Below are 11,775 nucleotides of genomic sequence, written 5' to 3' on the forward strand. Positions count from 1 at the left end.
AGGAAGGAAGGAAGGAAGGAAAGAAGGAAGAAAGGAATTCAGTGCCGGGCACGGTGGCTCACGCCTGTAATCCTAGCACTTTGGGAGGCCAAGGCGGGTGGATCACCTGAGGTAAAGAGTTTGAGACCAGCCTGGCCAACATGGTGAAACCCCATCTTTACTAAAAATACAAAAATTAGCTGGGCAGCCTGGCGCAATGGCTCACGCCTATAATCCCAGCACTTTGGGAGGCCCAAGCCGGTGGATCACGAGGTCAGGAGATCGAGACCATCCTGGCTCGTTTCTCCTGCTTCAGCCTCCCGAGTCGCTGGGACTAGAGGCGCATGCCACCACACCAGCTAATTTTTGTATTTTTCTTAGAGACATGGTTTTACCATTTGGCCAGGATGGTCTCGATCTCTTTTTTTTTTTTTTTTTTTTTTTTGACGGAGTCTCGCTCTGTCGCCCAGGCTGGAGTGCAGTGGCACAATCTCGGCTCACTGCAAGCTCTGCCTCCCGGGTTCACGCCATTCTCCTGCCTCAGCCTCTCCGAGTAGCTGGGACTACAGGCGCCCGCCACCACGCCCAGCTAATTTTTTTTTTTGTATTGTTAGTAGAGACAGGGTTTCACCGTGGTCTCGATCTCCTGACCTCGTGATTTGCCCACCTCGGCCTCCCAAAGTGCTGGGATTACAAGCGTGAGCCACCGCGCCCGGCCAGTCTTGATCTCTTGACCTTGTGATCTGTCCGCCTTGGCCTCCCAAAGTGCTGGGATTACAGGTGTGAGCCACTGCACCCGGCCGTTTTTTGTTTTTTGTTTTTGAGACAGAGTCTCACTCTGTCACCAAGGCTGGAGTGCAGTGGTGCAATCTTGGCTCACTGCAACCTCTGCCTCCCAGGTTCAAGCAGTTCTCCTGCCTCAGCCTCCCAAGTAGCTGGGACTACAGGCATGTGCCACCACACTCAGCTAACTTTTGTGTTTTTAGTAGAGACGGGGTTTTGCCGTGTTGGCCAGGCTGGTCCTGAACTCCTGACCTCAAGTGATCTGCCCTCCTCGGACTCCTAAAGTGCTGGGATTATAAGCGTGAGCCACTGCACTTGGCCTATACTCTTTTCATTAGAAGCAAGTCTCTAAGTCCAACTCACACTCAAGAGGAGGAGGGGAATTAGGCTCCACCTCTTGAGGGGATGAGAATAAGATATCTAATACATATTTTGGAGGTAATAATTTTTTTTTTTTTGAGACAGAGTCTCGCTTTGTCACCCAGGCTGGAGTGCAGTGGCACTATCTCGGCTCACTGCAAGCTCTGCCTCCCGAGTTCACACCATTCTCCTGCCTCAGCCTCCCGAGTAGCTGGGACTACAGGCACCTGCCACCATGCCTGGCTAATTTTTTAATTTTTTTTAGTATAGGCGGGTTTCACCATGTTAGCCAGGATGTTCTTGATCTCCTGACCTTGTGATCTGCCCACCTCAGCCTCCCAAAGTGCTGGGATTATAGCCATGAGACACCGCGCCCGGCCTATACTTTTTAAAAATAATATATTTTTTGGCTGAGCACGGTGGCTCACGCCTGTAATCCCAACACTTTGGGAGGCTGAGGCGGGTGGATCACTTGAGGTCAGGAGTTCAAGACCAGCCTGGCCAATATGGTGAAACCCCATGCCGGGTGTGGTGGCGCATGCCTGTAATCCTAGCTACTCGAGAGGCTGAGGCAGAATTGCTTGAACCCAGGAGGTGGAGGTTGCAGTGAGCTGAGATTGCACCACTGCACTCCAGCCTGGGCAACAGAGCGAGACTCTGTCTCAAAATAAAAATAAAAACTAAAAAAATATATATTTTTTGACACGGGGTTTCACCATGTTGCTTAGGCTGGTCTTGAACTCCTGAGCTTAAGCGATCCTCCCACCTCAGCCTTTCAATGTGTTGGGATTACAGGCGTGAGCTGCTGCGCCCAGCCTGAAGGTGATACTTTAAGGATGTGCAACTGTGTTTCACCTTAAAGTTTTGCCCACTAGTTTTAGCATTTAGTGGATATTGTCTGCAGCAATTATTACTGTGGTATTCTAATGGGAATTTTCTACTTCCCTCATTCCTTTTATATTTATTATTTGGAATTCTTGTGTAAGAAAGAGTTGACCTTTCTCCACCATTCATGTATTTATTAGAGACAGCATCTCGTGGTGTCATCCAGGCTAGAGTTCAGGGGCTATTCACAGGAGTGATCATGGTGCATTACAGCCTCAAACTCTTGAGCTCAAGCCATTCTCCCGCCTCAGTCTCCCAAGTAGCTGGGACTACAGGCACACACCACTTTGTCTGGCTCTCAGCATTTATTTATTCAATCATATCACTTATATAAATAAGTATGGAATCATGGATGTTCATTTTTTGAACTATAATCTAATATTACCCTTTCTGTTATTCTTGTTCAAATTGTTCCAGCTTTGGCCATTGGGAGTTGTTTTTCTTTTTTTTCGAGACGGAGTCTCTCGCTCTGTTGCCAGGCTGGAGTGCAGTGGCGAGATCTCGGCTCCCTACAACCTCCGCCTCCCACGTTGAAGCGATTCTCCTGCCTCAGCTCCCGAGTAGCTAGGACTACAGGCACGTGCCACCACACCTAGCTAATTTGTGTATATTTAGTAGAGACGGGGTTTCACCATGTTGGCCAGGATGGTCTTGATCTCTTGACCTCATGATCCACCCACCTTGGCCTCCCAAAGTGCTGGGATTACAGATGTGAGCCACCACGCCTGACCAGGAGCTCTTTCAGGTTGGCTTCTGTATCTTATGACATGCTGCAATCATTGCTTTTTTGTTTGTTTGGTTTTCTTTCTTTTTTTTTTGAGACAGAGTTTCGCTCTTGTTGCCCAGGCTGGAGTGCAATGGCATGATCTCAGCTCACAGCAACCTCTGCCTCCCAGGTTCAAGCAATTCTCCTGCCTCAGCATCCTGAGTAGCTGTGATTACAGGTGCCCCCCCACCACGCCCAGCTAATTTTTTGTATTTTTAGTAGAGACGGGGTTTCACCATGTTGGCCAGGCTGCTCTGAAACTCCTGACCCCGGGTGATCCACCCGCCTTGGCCTCCCAAAGTGCTGGGATTACAGGTGTGAGCCACCGTGCCTGGCCTCCATCATTGTTTTTAGGCATTTCCTTACTTTCTGTCACTACAGGATGCTCCAGGCTCATCTTGTATTTCTCTCCACCCTAGACTGAGAATCAGCCATTTTTCTAGGAGCCCTGGTTTCTTTTATTGGAGAATGGCATTTAGAATCCAAGGTCCAGGCCAGGCGCGGTGGCTCAGACCTGTAATCCCAGCACTTTGGGAGGCCAAGATGGGCAGATCACCTGAGGTCAGGAGTTCAAGACCAGCCTGACCAACACGGCGAAACCTTGTCTCTACTAAAAATACAAAAAGTAGTCGGGCGTGGTGGCCAGCGCCTGTAATCCCAGCTACTCAGGAGGCTGAGGCAGGAGAATCGCTTGAACCCAGGAGGTGGAGGTTGCAGTGAGCCAAGATTGCGCCATTGCACTCCAGCCTCGGTGACAAGAGTGAAACTCTGTCTCAACAACAACAACAAAAAAGAAACCAAGATCTGGCCACTAGATGTGCTCATTGTTTCTGGGATAGCATGATTTGTAGGACTGCTCTGTGGACAGACTGAAAAACTGTCTGCAAAAACCAAGAAGATAGGACCACTTAGTACAACATAGTATCTGTGGTAGGTGCCTTCTGAGATGCCCTCAACCAGTGCTCCCTGCCTGCTATATTCTTGGTCTTGTGTAATCCCCTCCCCTTCAGTAACTTGTTTCCAAGCAACAGAATGCCTCAACCTTGAGGGGATATCACTTCCATAATTAGATCACAAGAGATGTGACCTCTGTTTTGCTAGCCAACTCTTTCTCTCGCTGGCTTGGATGAAGCAAACTACCATGCTGTGAGCCACTGTGTGGAAAAGCACACACGGTGTGGATGGTGGGCACCTCTGGCTAACAGCCAGCAAGGAACCGGGGCCCTCTGTCCAACAGGCTGCAGAGAACCGGATCCTGCCAACAAATATGGGAGCACAGAGCAGATCCTTTCCCGGTCCCACGTTCAGAGAAGTCCTCAATCCTGCCCAACTCCTTCCTCGATTGTGCCTTAGTGAGAGAGGCTGAAGCTGAGGACCCAGCTGAGCCCAGCCTGGATTCCTGACTCGCAAAACCTGAGAGATAATTTATGTGTATTGTTTGGAGCCACTAAGATTGTGGTCATTTGTTTCACAGGAATAAGTAGTATGGCATCCTTACTTGGATCCTAGCACAGAAAAGATGTTAGTGGAAAAGCCAGTGAAATCCAAATAAAGTCTGAAGTTGAGTTAATAGTACTCTACCAATCTTATTTATTTTTTTATTTTTTATTTTTTTTGAGACGGAGTCTCGCTCTGTCGCCCAGGCTGGAGTGCAGTGGCACAATCTCGGCTCACTGCCAGCCTCCCGGGTTCATGCCATTCTCCTGCCTTAGCCTTCTGAGTAGCTGGGACTACAGGTGCCCGCCACCACGCCCAGCTAATTTTTTGTATTTTTAATAGAGACAGGGTTTCACCGTGTTAGCCAGGATGGTTTCGATCTCCTGACCTCGTGATCCACCTGCCTCAGCCTCCCAAAGTGCTAGGATTACAGGCGTGAGCCACCGCGCCCGGCCCAATGTTATTTTCTTAGCACTGATAAATGTGCCATGGTTATATAGGATGTTAACATTAGGGGGAGGTGGGTGACAGGTATGAAAGCTCACTAATGGTGATGCAACTCTTCTGTAAATCTAAAATTATTTCAGAAAAACTGTTAAAAAACCTCTGGGAGGCCAGGTGCAGTGGCTCACGCCTATAATCCCAGCACTTTGGGAGGCTGAGGCGGGTGGATCACGAGGTCAGGAGATCAAGACCATCCTGGCTAACACAGTGAAACCCCATCTCTACTAAAAATACAAAAAAATTAGCTGGGCGTGGTGGCGTGTGCCTGTAGTCCCGGCTACTCGGGAGGCTAGGGCAGGAGAATGGCTTGAACCGAGGAGCCGGAGGTTGCAGTGAGCCAAGATCGCACCACTGCACTCCAGCCTGGGCGACAGAGTGAGACTTCGCCTCAAACAAAAACAAAAACAAAAAAACACACCTCTGGGAGGCCAGGTGCAGTGGCTCACACCTGTAATCCCAGCACTTTGGGAGGCCGAGGTGGTTGGATCATTTGAGATCAGGAGTTCAAGACCAGCCTGGCCAACATGGTGAAAACTCATCTCTACTAAAAATATAAAAATTAGCTGGGCAGTAGTGGCATGTGTCTGTAATCCCAGCTACTTGGGAGGCTGAGGCAGGAGAATCGCTTGAACCTGGGAGGTGGAGGTTGTGGTGAGCCAAGATCATGCCACTGCACTCCAGTCTGGGTGACAGAGTGAGACCCTGTACCGCCATTCCCCCACAAAAAAAACCTCTGGACATTACATGTTACGTTTAAAAAATAAAGAAGAGGCCAGGCGCGGTGGCTCATGCCTGTAATCCCAACAATTTGGGAGGCCGAGGCGGGCAAATCATCTGAGGTCAGGAGTGCAAGACCAGCCTGACCAACATGGTGAAACCCGGTCTCTGCTAAAAGTACAAAAAATTGGGCCAGGGGCCGTGGCTCACGTCTGTAATCCCAGCAATTTTGGAGGCCAAGGCAGGCGGATCATTTGAGGTCAGGAGTTCAAGACCAGCCTGGCCAACATGGTGAAACCCCATCTCTACTAAAAATACAAAAATTAGCTGAGCGGTAGTGGCACTGTCTGTAATCCCAGCTACTCGCGAGGCTGCAAGGCTGAGGCAGGAGAATCACTTGAACCTGGGAGGCAGAGGTTGCAGTGAGCCGAGATCGCACCATTGCACTCCAGCCTGAATGACAGAGCGAGACTCTGTCTTTAAAAAAAAAGGCCGGGCGCAGTGGCTCACCCCTGTAATTCCAGCACTTTTGGAGGCTGAAGTGGGCGGATCACGAGGTCAGGAGTCTGAGACCAGCCTGACCAACATGGTGAAATCCTGTCTCTAACAAAAATACAAAAATTAGCCAGGTGCGGTGGCAGGTGCCTGTAATCCCAGCTACTCGGGAGGCTGAGGCAGGAGAATTGCTTGAGCCTGGGAGGTGGAGGTTGCAGTGAGCTGAGACTGTGCCACTGCACTCCAGCCTGGACAAAAGAGCAAGACTCCATATAAAAAAAAAGTACCCCAAATTTGCCAGGCGTGGTGGCACATGCCTGTAATCCCAGGTACTCAGGAGGCTGAGGCAGGAAAATCGCTTGAACCCGGGAGGCGGAGGTTGCAGTGAGCTGAGATCGCGCCACTGCACCCCAGCCTGGGTGACAGAGGGAAGCTCTGTCTCAAAATAAATAAATAAATAAAATAAAATAGAGAGTATAGGGCCAGGTATGGTGGTTTACGCCTGTAATTCCACTTTGGGAGGCCGCGGCAGGTGTATCACTTGAGGCCAGGAGTTTGAGACTAGCCTGGGCAACATGGTGAGACCCTGTCTGTACTAAAAATATAAAAATTAGCTGGGCGTGGTTGCATGTCTGTAATCCCAGGTACTTGGGAGGCTGAGGCACGTGAATCGCTTGAACCTGGGAGGCAGAGGTTGCAGTTAGCAGAGATCGTGCCACTGCCCTCCAGTCTGGGCAACAGAGTGAGACTCCGTTTCAAAAAAAAAAAAAGAGAGAGAGAGAGGGTATAGCAAAGTTGAGGAGAAAAAATAAAGGTTATTAGGGAGCCATCAGTCTGGTTATAGAGATTCAGCAACCAGGCTTGGAGGGGTAGCAGTGTGATAAGTTAGAAAGAGCTAGCAAGGGTCGGGTGTGGTGGCTCACACCTCTAATCCCAGCACTTTGGGAGGCCAAGGCAGGCAGATCACTTGAGGTCAGGAGTTCGAAACCAGCCTGGCCATCATGGGGAAACCCCGTCTCTACTAAAAACACAAAAAATTAGCTGGGTGTGGTGGCAGGTGCCTGTAATCCCAGCTAGAGAGGTTGAGACAGGATAATTACCTGAACCTGGGGGGCAGAGGTTGCAGTGAGCCAAGATCATGCCACTGCACTCCAGCCTGGGTGACAGGGCGAGACTCTGTCTCAGAAAAAAAAAAGAGATATCAAGCATGGTGGTCACAGTCTAGGGGAGTCACGGTGGCTAAGCCCAGTTCCAGCCCTCAGAGGTCACAGTCTGGTGGGGAAAATGGAGGGACCAGGCCTGATGCTTGTTCTGGGAGTCAGTGTCTGGTTGAGAAATTGCGGGAAAATACTTTTTCCCAGCCTTCAAGAAAATACTTGTGTTCATTTAAATTCTCCCAAAATCTCAACATCTGTTCCAAAATTCAGTTGGTTGCCTGTTCCTCTGCCTTTCAGGCATTTGTCTTTGCCCTTTCCACCACCTTAAATACCTCTGTTGTCTGCCACGAAATATCCTCATAGACTTCTTTATCAGTTTCAAAAGTGGATTTGCAAGAAAATCTTCTTTCCCCCTCTGCCCTCAGCGGCTTTTCAATCGAGCCCTCACTCACCTGACTTTACTGTTTTACCGCCTCACCCATTTACAGGCTTGCATATCTTCAGAACAGTTCAATTCTATTCCTCAGCTTCTTCAAAGACCAAATGGAAGTAAGAAGCAGCATGTTCTGACTAACATCCCTTTAGAGAAATAAATTAGATGAAACACTTGCAGCAGTTAAAATTGTGCCTGGTGATTGGTCTTTAAAAGGACTAATGTCTTTTGTTTGCATATTGTCTTCCTCCATGCCCTCTTCCTTTCTAAATTCTTTTATCCATCCTTCTGGAATCTGTTTCTCCCAAGGACTTTTATCCCTCTTGGCCTGCATGGGCTATGTTCACTGCACAGTGAAAAACAAGGACAGGAGACTCTTTGCCAAAGTTAAAAGCGCATCAAACACGCCTAGCTTTTATTATTTTAATCACAAACCTATAGACCCCTCAGTATACCCTCCCTGGGGCCTGGCCCCAGCAATCCAAAGCTGACAACCTTGGGTGTAGGTATGAGGGGTGGGAATGGAGGGGGGAGTGTCTCTTGATAACTCTGAAATGGGGTGATTCCTCCAAATGAAGAACTGGGTGAGGAATAGAAGTTGGGGTGGCCTAGATTCTCAGTATGCGGAGCAATAAAAAAATCAGATAAACAAATGAGGGGGTACAATATGCTTTTAAAACCCTCCTCCAAGCCTCTGCCTTGCTGGGGGAAGGCTTCCAGTTTTTCCTGGGCTGGGGAGCTCCCAGGATAGCCCCTTCCTTCATCCTCTTGCCCTACATGTTGAAAAAGAATACTGAGGTACTGGTTCCGGTAACCTGAACTCAGTCCCCCACTAATACCCATCACCTTCCCAAACTGCCCCTCAAGGAAGAAGGCAGGACTCTGCCCAAGGGTGGGGGCCTCTCACTCCAGATATAGGTCTGGAAAATTCATCCATGAAATTTCATCATCTGTCCCCTTCCCCAAGAGCAAGGTTGGCTCAGAGCCCTCCTAGGTTAGGTCAGGTTGGTCCCAGGTTAAGGCGGGGGAGCTTAAGTACCACTCCTCCCTGCAGTGTGGAATGCTTAGATGGGATGTTGCTGAGGGACAAGGGTGGGGCTGTGATCTCCACAAGCACTAGCGGTGGCCTGGTCCTACTGATTCTTCCACACCTGAAATGCCTGTGCTGGGCTGTTCCTATAGGGAAGGGGTGGGGCCTGGCTCCTCCATTCCTAGAAGGCCAGGAGAGTTCCCAGGGGAAGGGGCCGGGTCTCATCCTCACTTCTGTTCCTTGCCTGGGCAGAGCAGGGCAGGGTTCATGGGGAAGGGGCAGAACTTAAACCCCCAGGGCTGGGACCTCCATTACTTGACTCCTCTTCTGTGCCAGGATGGACTAGACTGGTGGTTCCAAGACAAAGGATGGTACAACATCCTGACATCTCCCTTTCCCAGGAGACCTGGCTAGGACAGTCCCTAGGGGAAAGGGGCGAGACCTCATCCTGTCTCCTTCCCTCACCTGGGCAAGGATGAGTCCCACGGGGGCAGGGGTGAGGCTGTGATCCCCAGGGGGCAGGCCCTGATCTCATGTCCTTCTCCAGCCTTCTCCTTCTGAAATACGTGCACTGGGCAGTTCCTTTGGGGAAGGTGCAGGACCTCATCTGACTCCTCCTCCTTGCCTGATTACGGGGTGGGGCCTGATCACATCTCCTCTTCCCCCAGAATACCTGGGCAGGGCAGTCTCATGGGAGGGTGGGGGAAAAGGCGGGGCCTCATCCTGACTGGTCCTCCTTTCCTGGGTAGGGAAGTCCCAGGGGAGGGGTGAGGCCTGATCAGGACTCCTCCTCCATGCTGAAGCTGCTGCGGCGGCTGCTGGCCTTGGAGACAGCAGGGGACACTGAAGAAAGCAGGGGATCGGAGGCAGCCCGCAGTGGGGACAGGGCACCCCCCGACAGTCCTCCCACCACCCCCTCCTCCTCCTCCATCAGAATGTCCTCCAGCCCCAGGTGGAAGGGGTCTCCCAGGTCCCCCAGGTGGTCGCTGGGAAAGTGCAGGTCCAGAAGGGCATCTGAGGGTGGTGCGGGGGGCTGCTGATGGGGAGCATTCTGGGCAGGTCCCCCCCCTACATGGAACGTTGCTGTGCCTGGCCTGCCCTCCTCCTCAATGTCCAGCTGCTCTGGCTTGAGGCTGTCAGAAGCCGAAGTCGTGGCCAGGGAGAGCAGCCCTGGAGTGGGAGGTACCGGCAGGCCATGGATCTGGGCCTGCAGTTCTAGTTCCTGTAAAAAATGGGGGTTGGGTGCAGGATAAGTAGGGTTCAGAGTCCCTCAGAGGCAGAGGAGTGTAAAGGTTGAAAAGGGTAGGTTCCCTGGGTTGGAATTCAGCTTCTGCTACTCACTAGTTGCAAAACTTTAGGCAAGGTGCTTAACATCTCTGAAGCTTCAGAGTCGCAAACTGTAAAGTGGGTATATAATAATGGCCCCTAGGCTGGGCGCGGTGGCTCACGCCTGTAATCACTTTGGGAGGCCGAGGCAGGTGGATCACCTGAGGTCGGGAGTTCGAGACCAGCTTGACCAACATGGAGAAACCCCGTCTCTACTAAAAATACAAAAATTAGCTGAGGGTGGTGGTGCATGCCTATAATCCTAGCTACTCAGGAGGATAAGACAGGAGAATTGCTTGAACCCGGGAGGCAGAGGTTGCGGTGAGCCGAGATTGCGCCATTGCACTCCAGCCTGGGCAACAAGAGCGAAACTCCATCTCAAAAATAAATAAATAAATAAAAAATGGCCCCTATCTCATAGAATTCTGAGGATTGAATAAGTTAGTGGATATAAAGCTCTTGTCACAGTACAGAGCACAAGATAAATGCTATGTACGTTAGCAATATTATTATCCTTGTTAATATTGTGATTATTATTTATCATTATCACTATCATCATCGTGTGAGTTGGGAAGCCCGGGGATCCCCCAAGTATGCCAGGAAGGGAAACCCTGGCCTGGTCTCTCTCTGCCTCCACCTGCAGGAAGCTCTCCCCCGCTTCCCCCACCACCATCTCTTCTTTTCAAACCTGAATTCGGAGCTGCAGGCTGCGGTTGGCCTGCTCCAGGGATCGCTGCCGGCTCTCCAGGTCTTTGGAGCGCTGCTGCTCCTTCTGCAGCTTGCGGATATAATCCACAGAGGCCTTCAGGATGGTGCCCTTGTTCCAGCGCATCTCCCTGTGGGGCCCAAGTGGGAGGCAAGCAGGAAATGCTACATGAGGGGTTTCTCAGGAGCTGAGGTGGGGATTGCACCAGGTGGGAGCCTCCCACCACATGCTTAGAACTTGAGGCTGGGGTCCTTCAAAGGTATGGAGTACCCAGAGGAAAACTTCCCACCTGGAATCTTCCAATGGTGCCCCATCGCACTCCAAACCCTGGAAGCCGTCTCTGACCTGACCCCTTAGGATTCCTCTCTTCCCTATGTCCCTCCGATTGATCTCACTACAGCCACATTGGTCTCTCAGTGCTCCTAGAATATGGAAAACCATTCCCATCTCAGGGCATCAATCCCAGCCGTGCCTTCTGCCTTGAATACTCTTACCCCCAGACACCCATGCGGCTCCCCGCCTTGCCTCCTTAGGCTCTTTATTCAAACGTTTCCTTGTCAGTTGGGGCCTGCCCTGTCATCACCTTCCTTACCCCAAACTAACCCTCCCCAACATTCTCCCATTTTCCTTCCAGTCTTTATTCTTCTCATAATACTCATCATAATGGATCTCATGGATGTTTACTTATTTACTATTTGTCTGCCCCCACTAAAACATCAGTTTCATGAGGTCTGTTTTGTTCCCTCTGGTATCTTTAGGGCCTAATATGGTACCTGGCACAAACCAGAGGCTCAATAAATAAATCTTTCCCTTTTCCTTTTTTTTGGAGGGGTGGGGGTGGGGGATGGAGTCTTGCTCTGTCACCCAGGCTGGAGTGCAGTGGCACAATCTCGGCTCACTACAATCTCCACCTCTCGGGTTCAAGCAATTCTCCTGCCTCAGCCTTCTGAGTAGCTGAGATTGCAGGCCTACGCCACCACGCCCGGCTAATTTTTTTTGTATTTTTTGTAGAGACGGGGTTTCACCATGTTGGCCAGGCTGGTCTCGAACTCCTGACCTCAGGTGATCCACCCGTCTCGGCCTCCCCAAGTGCTGGGATTATAGGTGCCCACCACCACGCCCCGCTAATTTTTGTATTTTTAATAGAGATGGGGTTTCACCATGTTGGGCAGGATGGTCTTGATCTCCTGACCTTGT

The 11,775-nt window shown here is 50.6% G+C and overlaps 1 protein-coding gene across 1 annotated transcript in view; it reads right to left on the reverse strand.

Moving 5' to 3' along the window:
* Positions 1-7,893: 7,893 nt before the first annotated feature.
* TFE3 (transcription factor binding to IGHM enhancer 3) overlaps positions 7,894-11,775 on the reverse strand; it is a 14,171-nt gene continuing 10,289 nt past the window's right edge. Inside the window, exons 9-10 of the mRNA XM_032756909.2 lie at positions 10,561-10,708; positions 7,894-9,768 (exon numbers count right to left, since the gene is read on the reverse strand). Coding sequence (XP_032612800.1) covers positions 9,325-9,768; positions 10,561-10,708 — 592 coding nt within the window. The 3' untranslated portion in view covers positions 7,894-9,324. The remainder of the gene's footprint in view (positions 9,769-10,560; positions 10,709-11,775) is intronic.

This window comes from Hylobates moloch, unplaced genomic scaffold, assembly GCF_009828535.3.
Source record: "Hylobates moloch isolate HMO894 unplaced genomic scaffold, HMol_V3 SCAFFOLD_7, whole genome shotgun sequence".
Lineage (NCBI taxonomy): Eukaryota > Metazoa > Chordata > Mammalia > Primates > Hylobatidae > Hylobates > Hylobates moloch.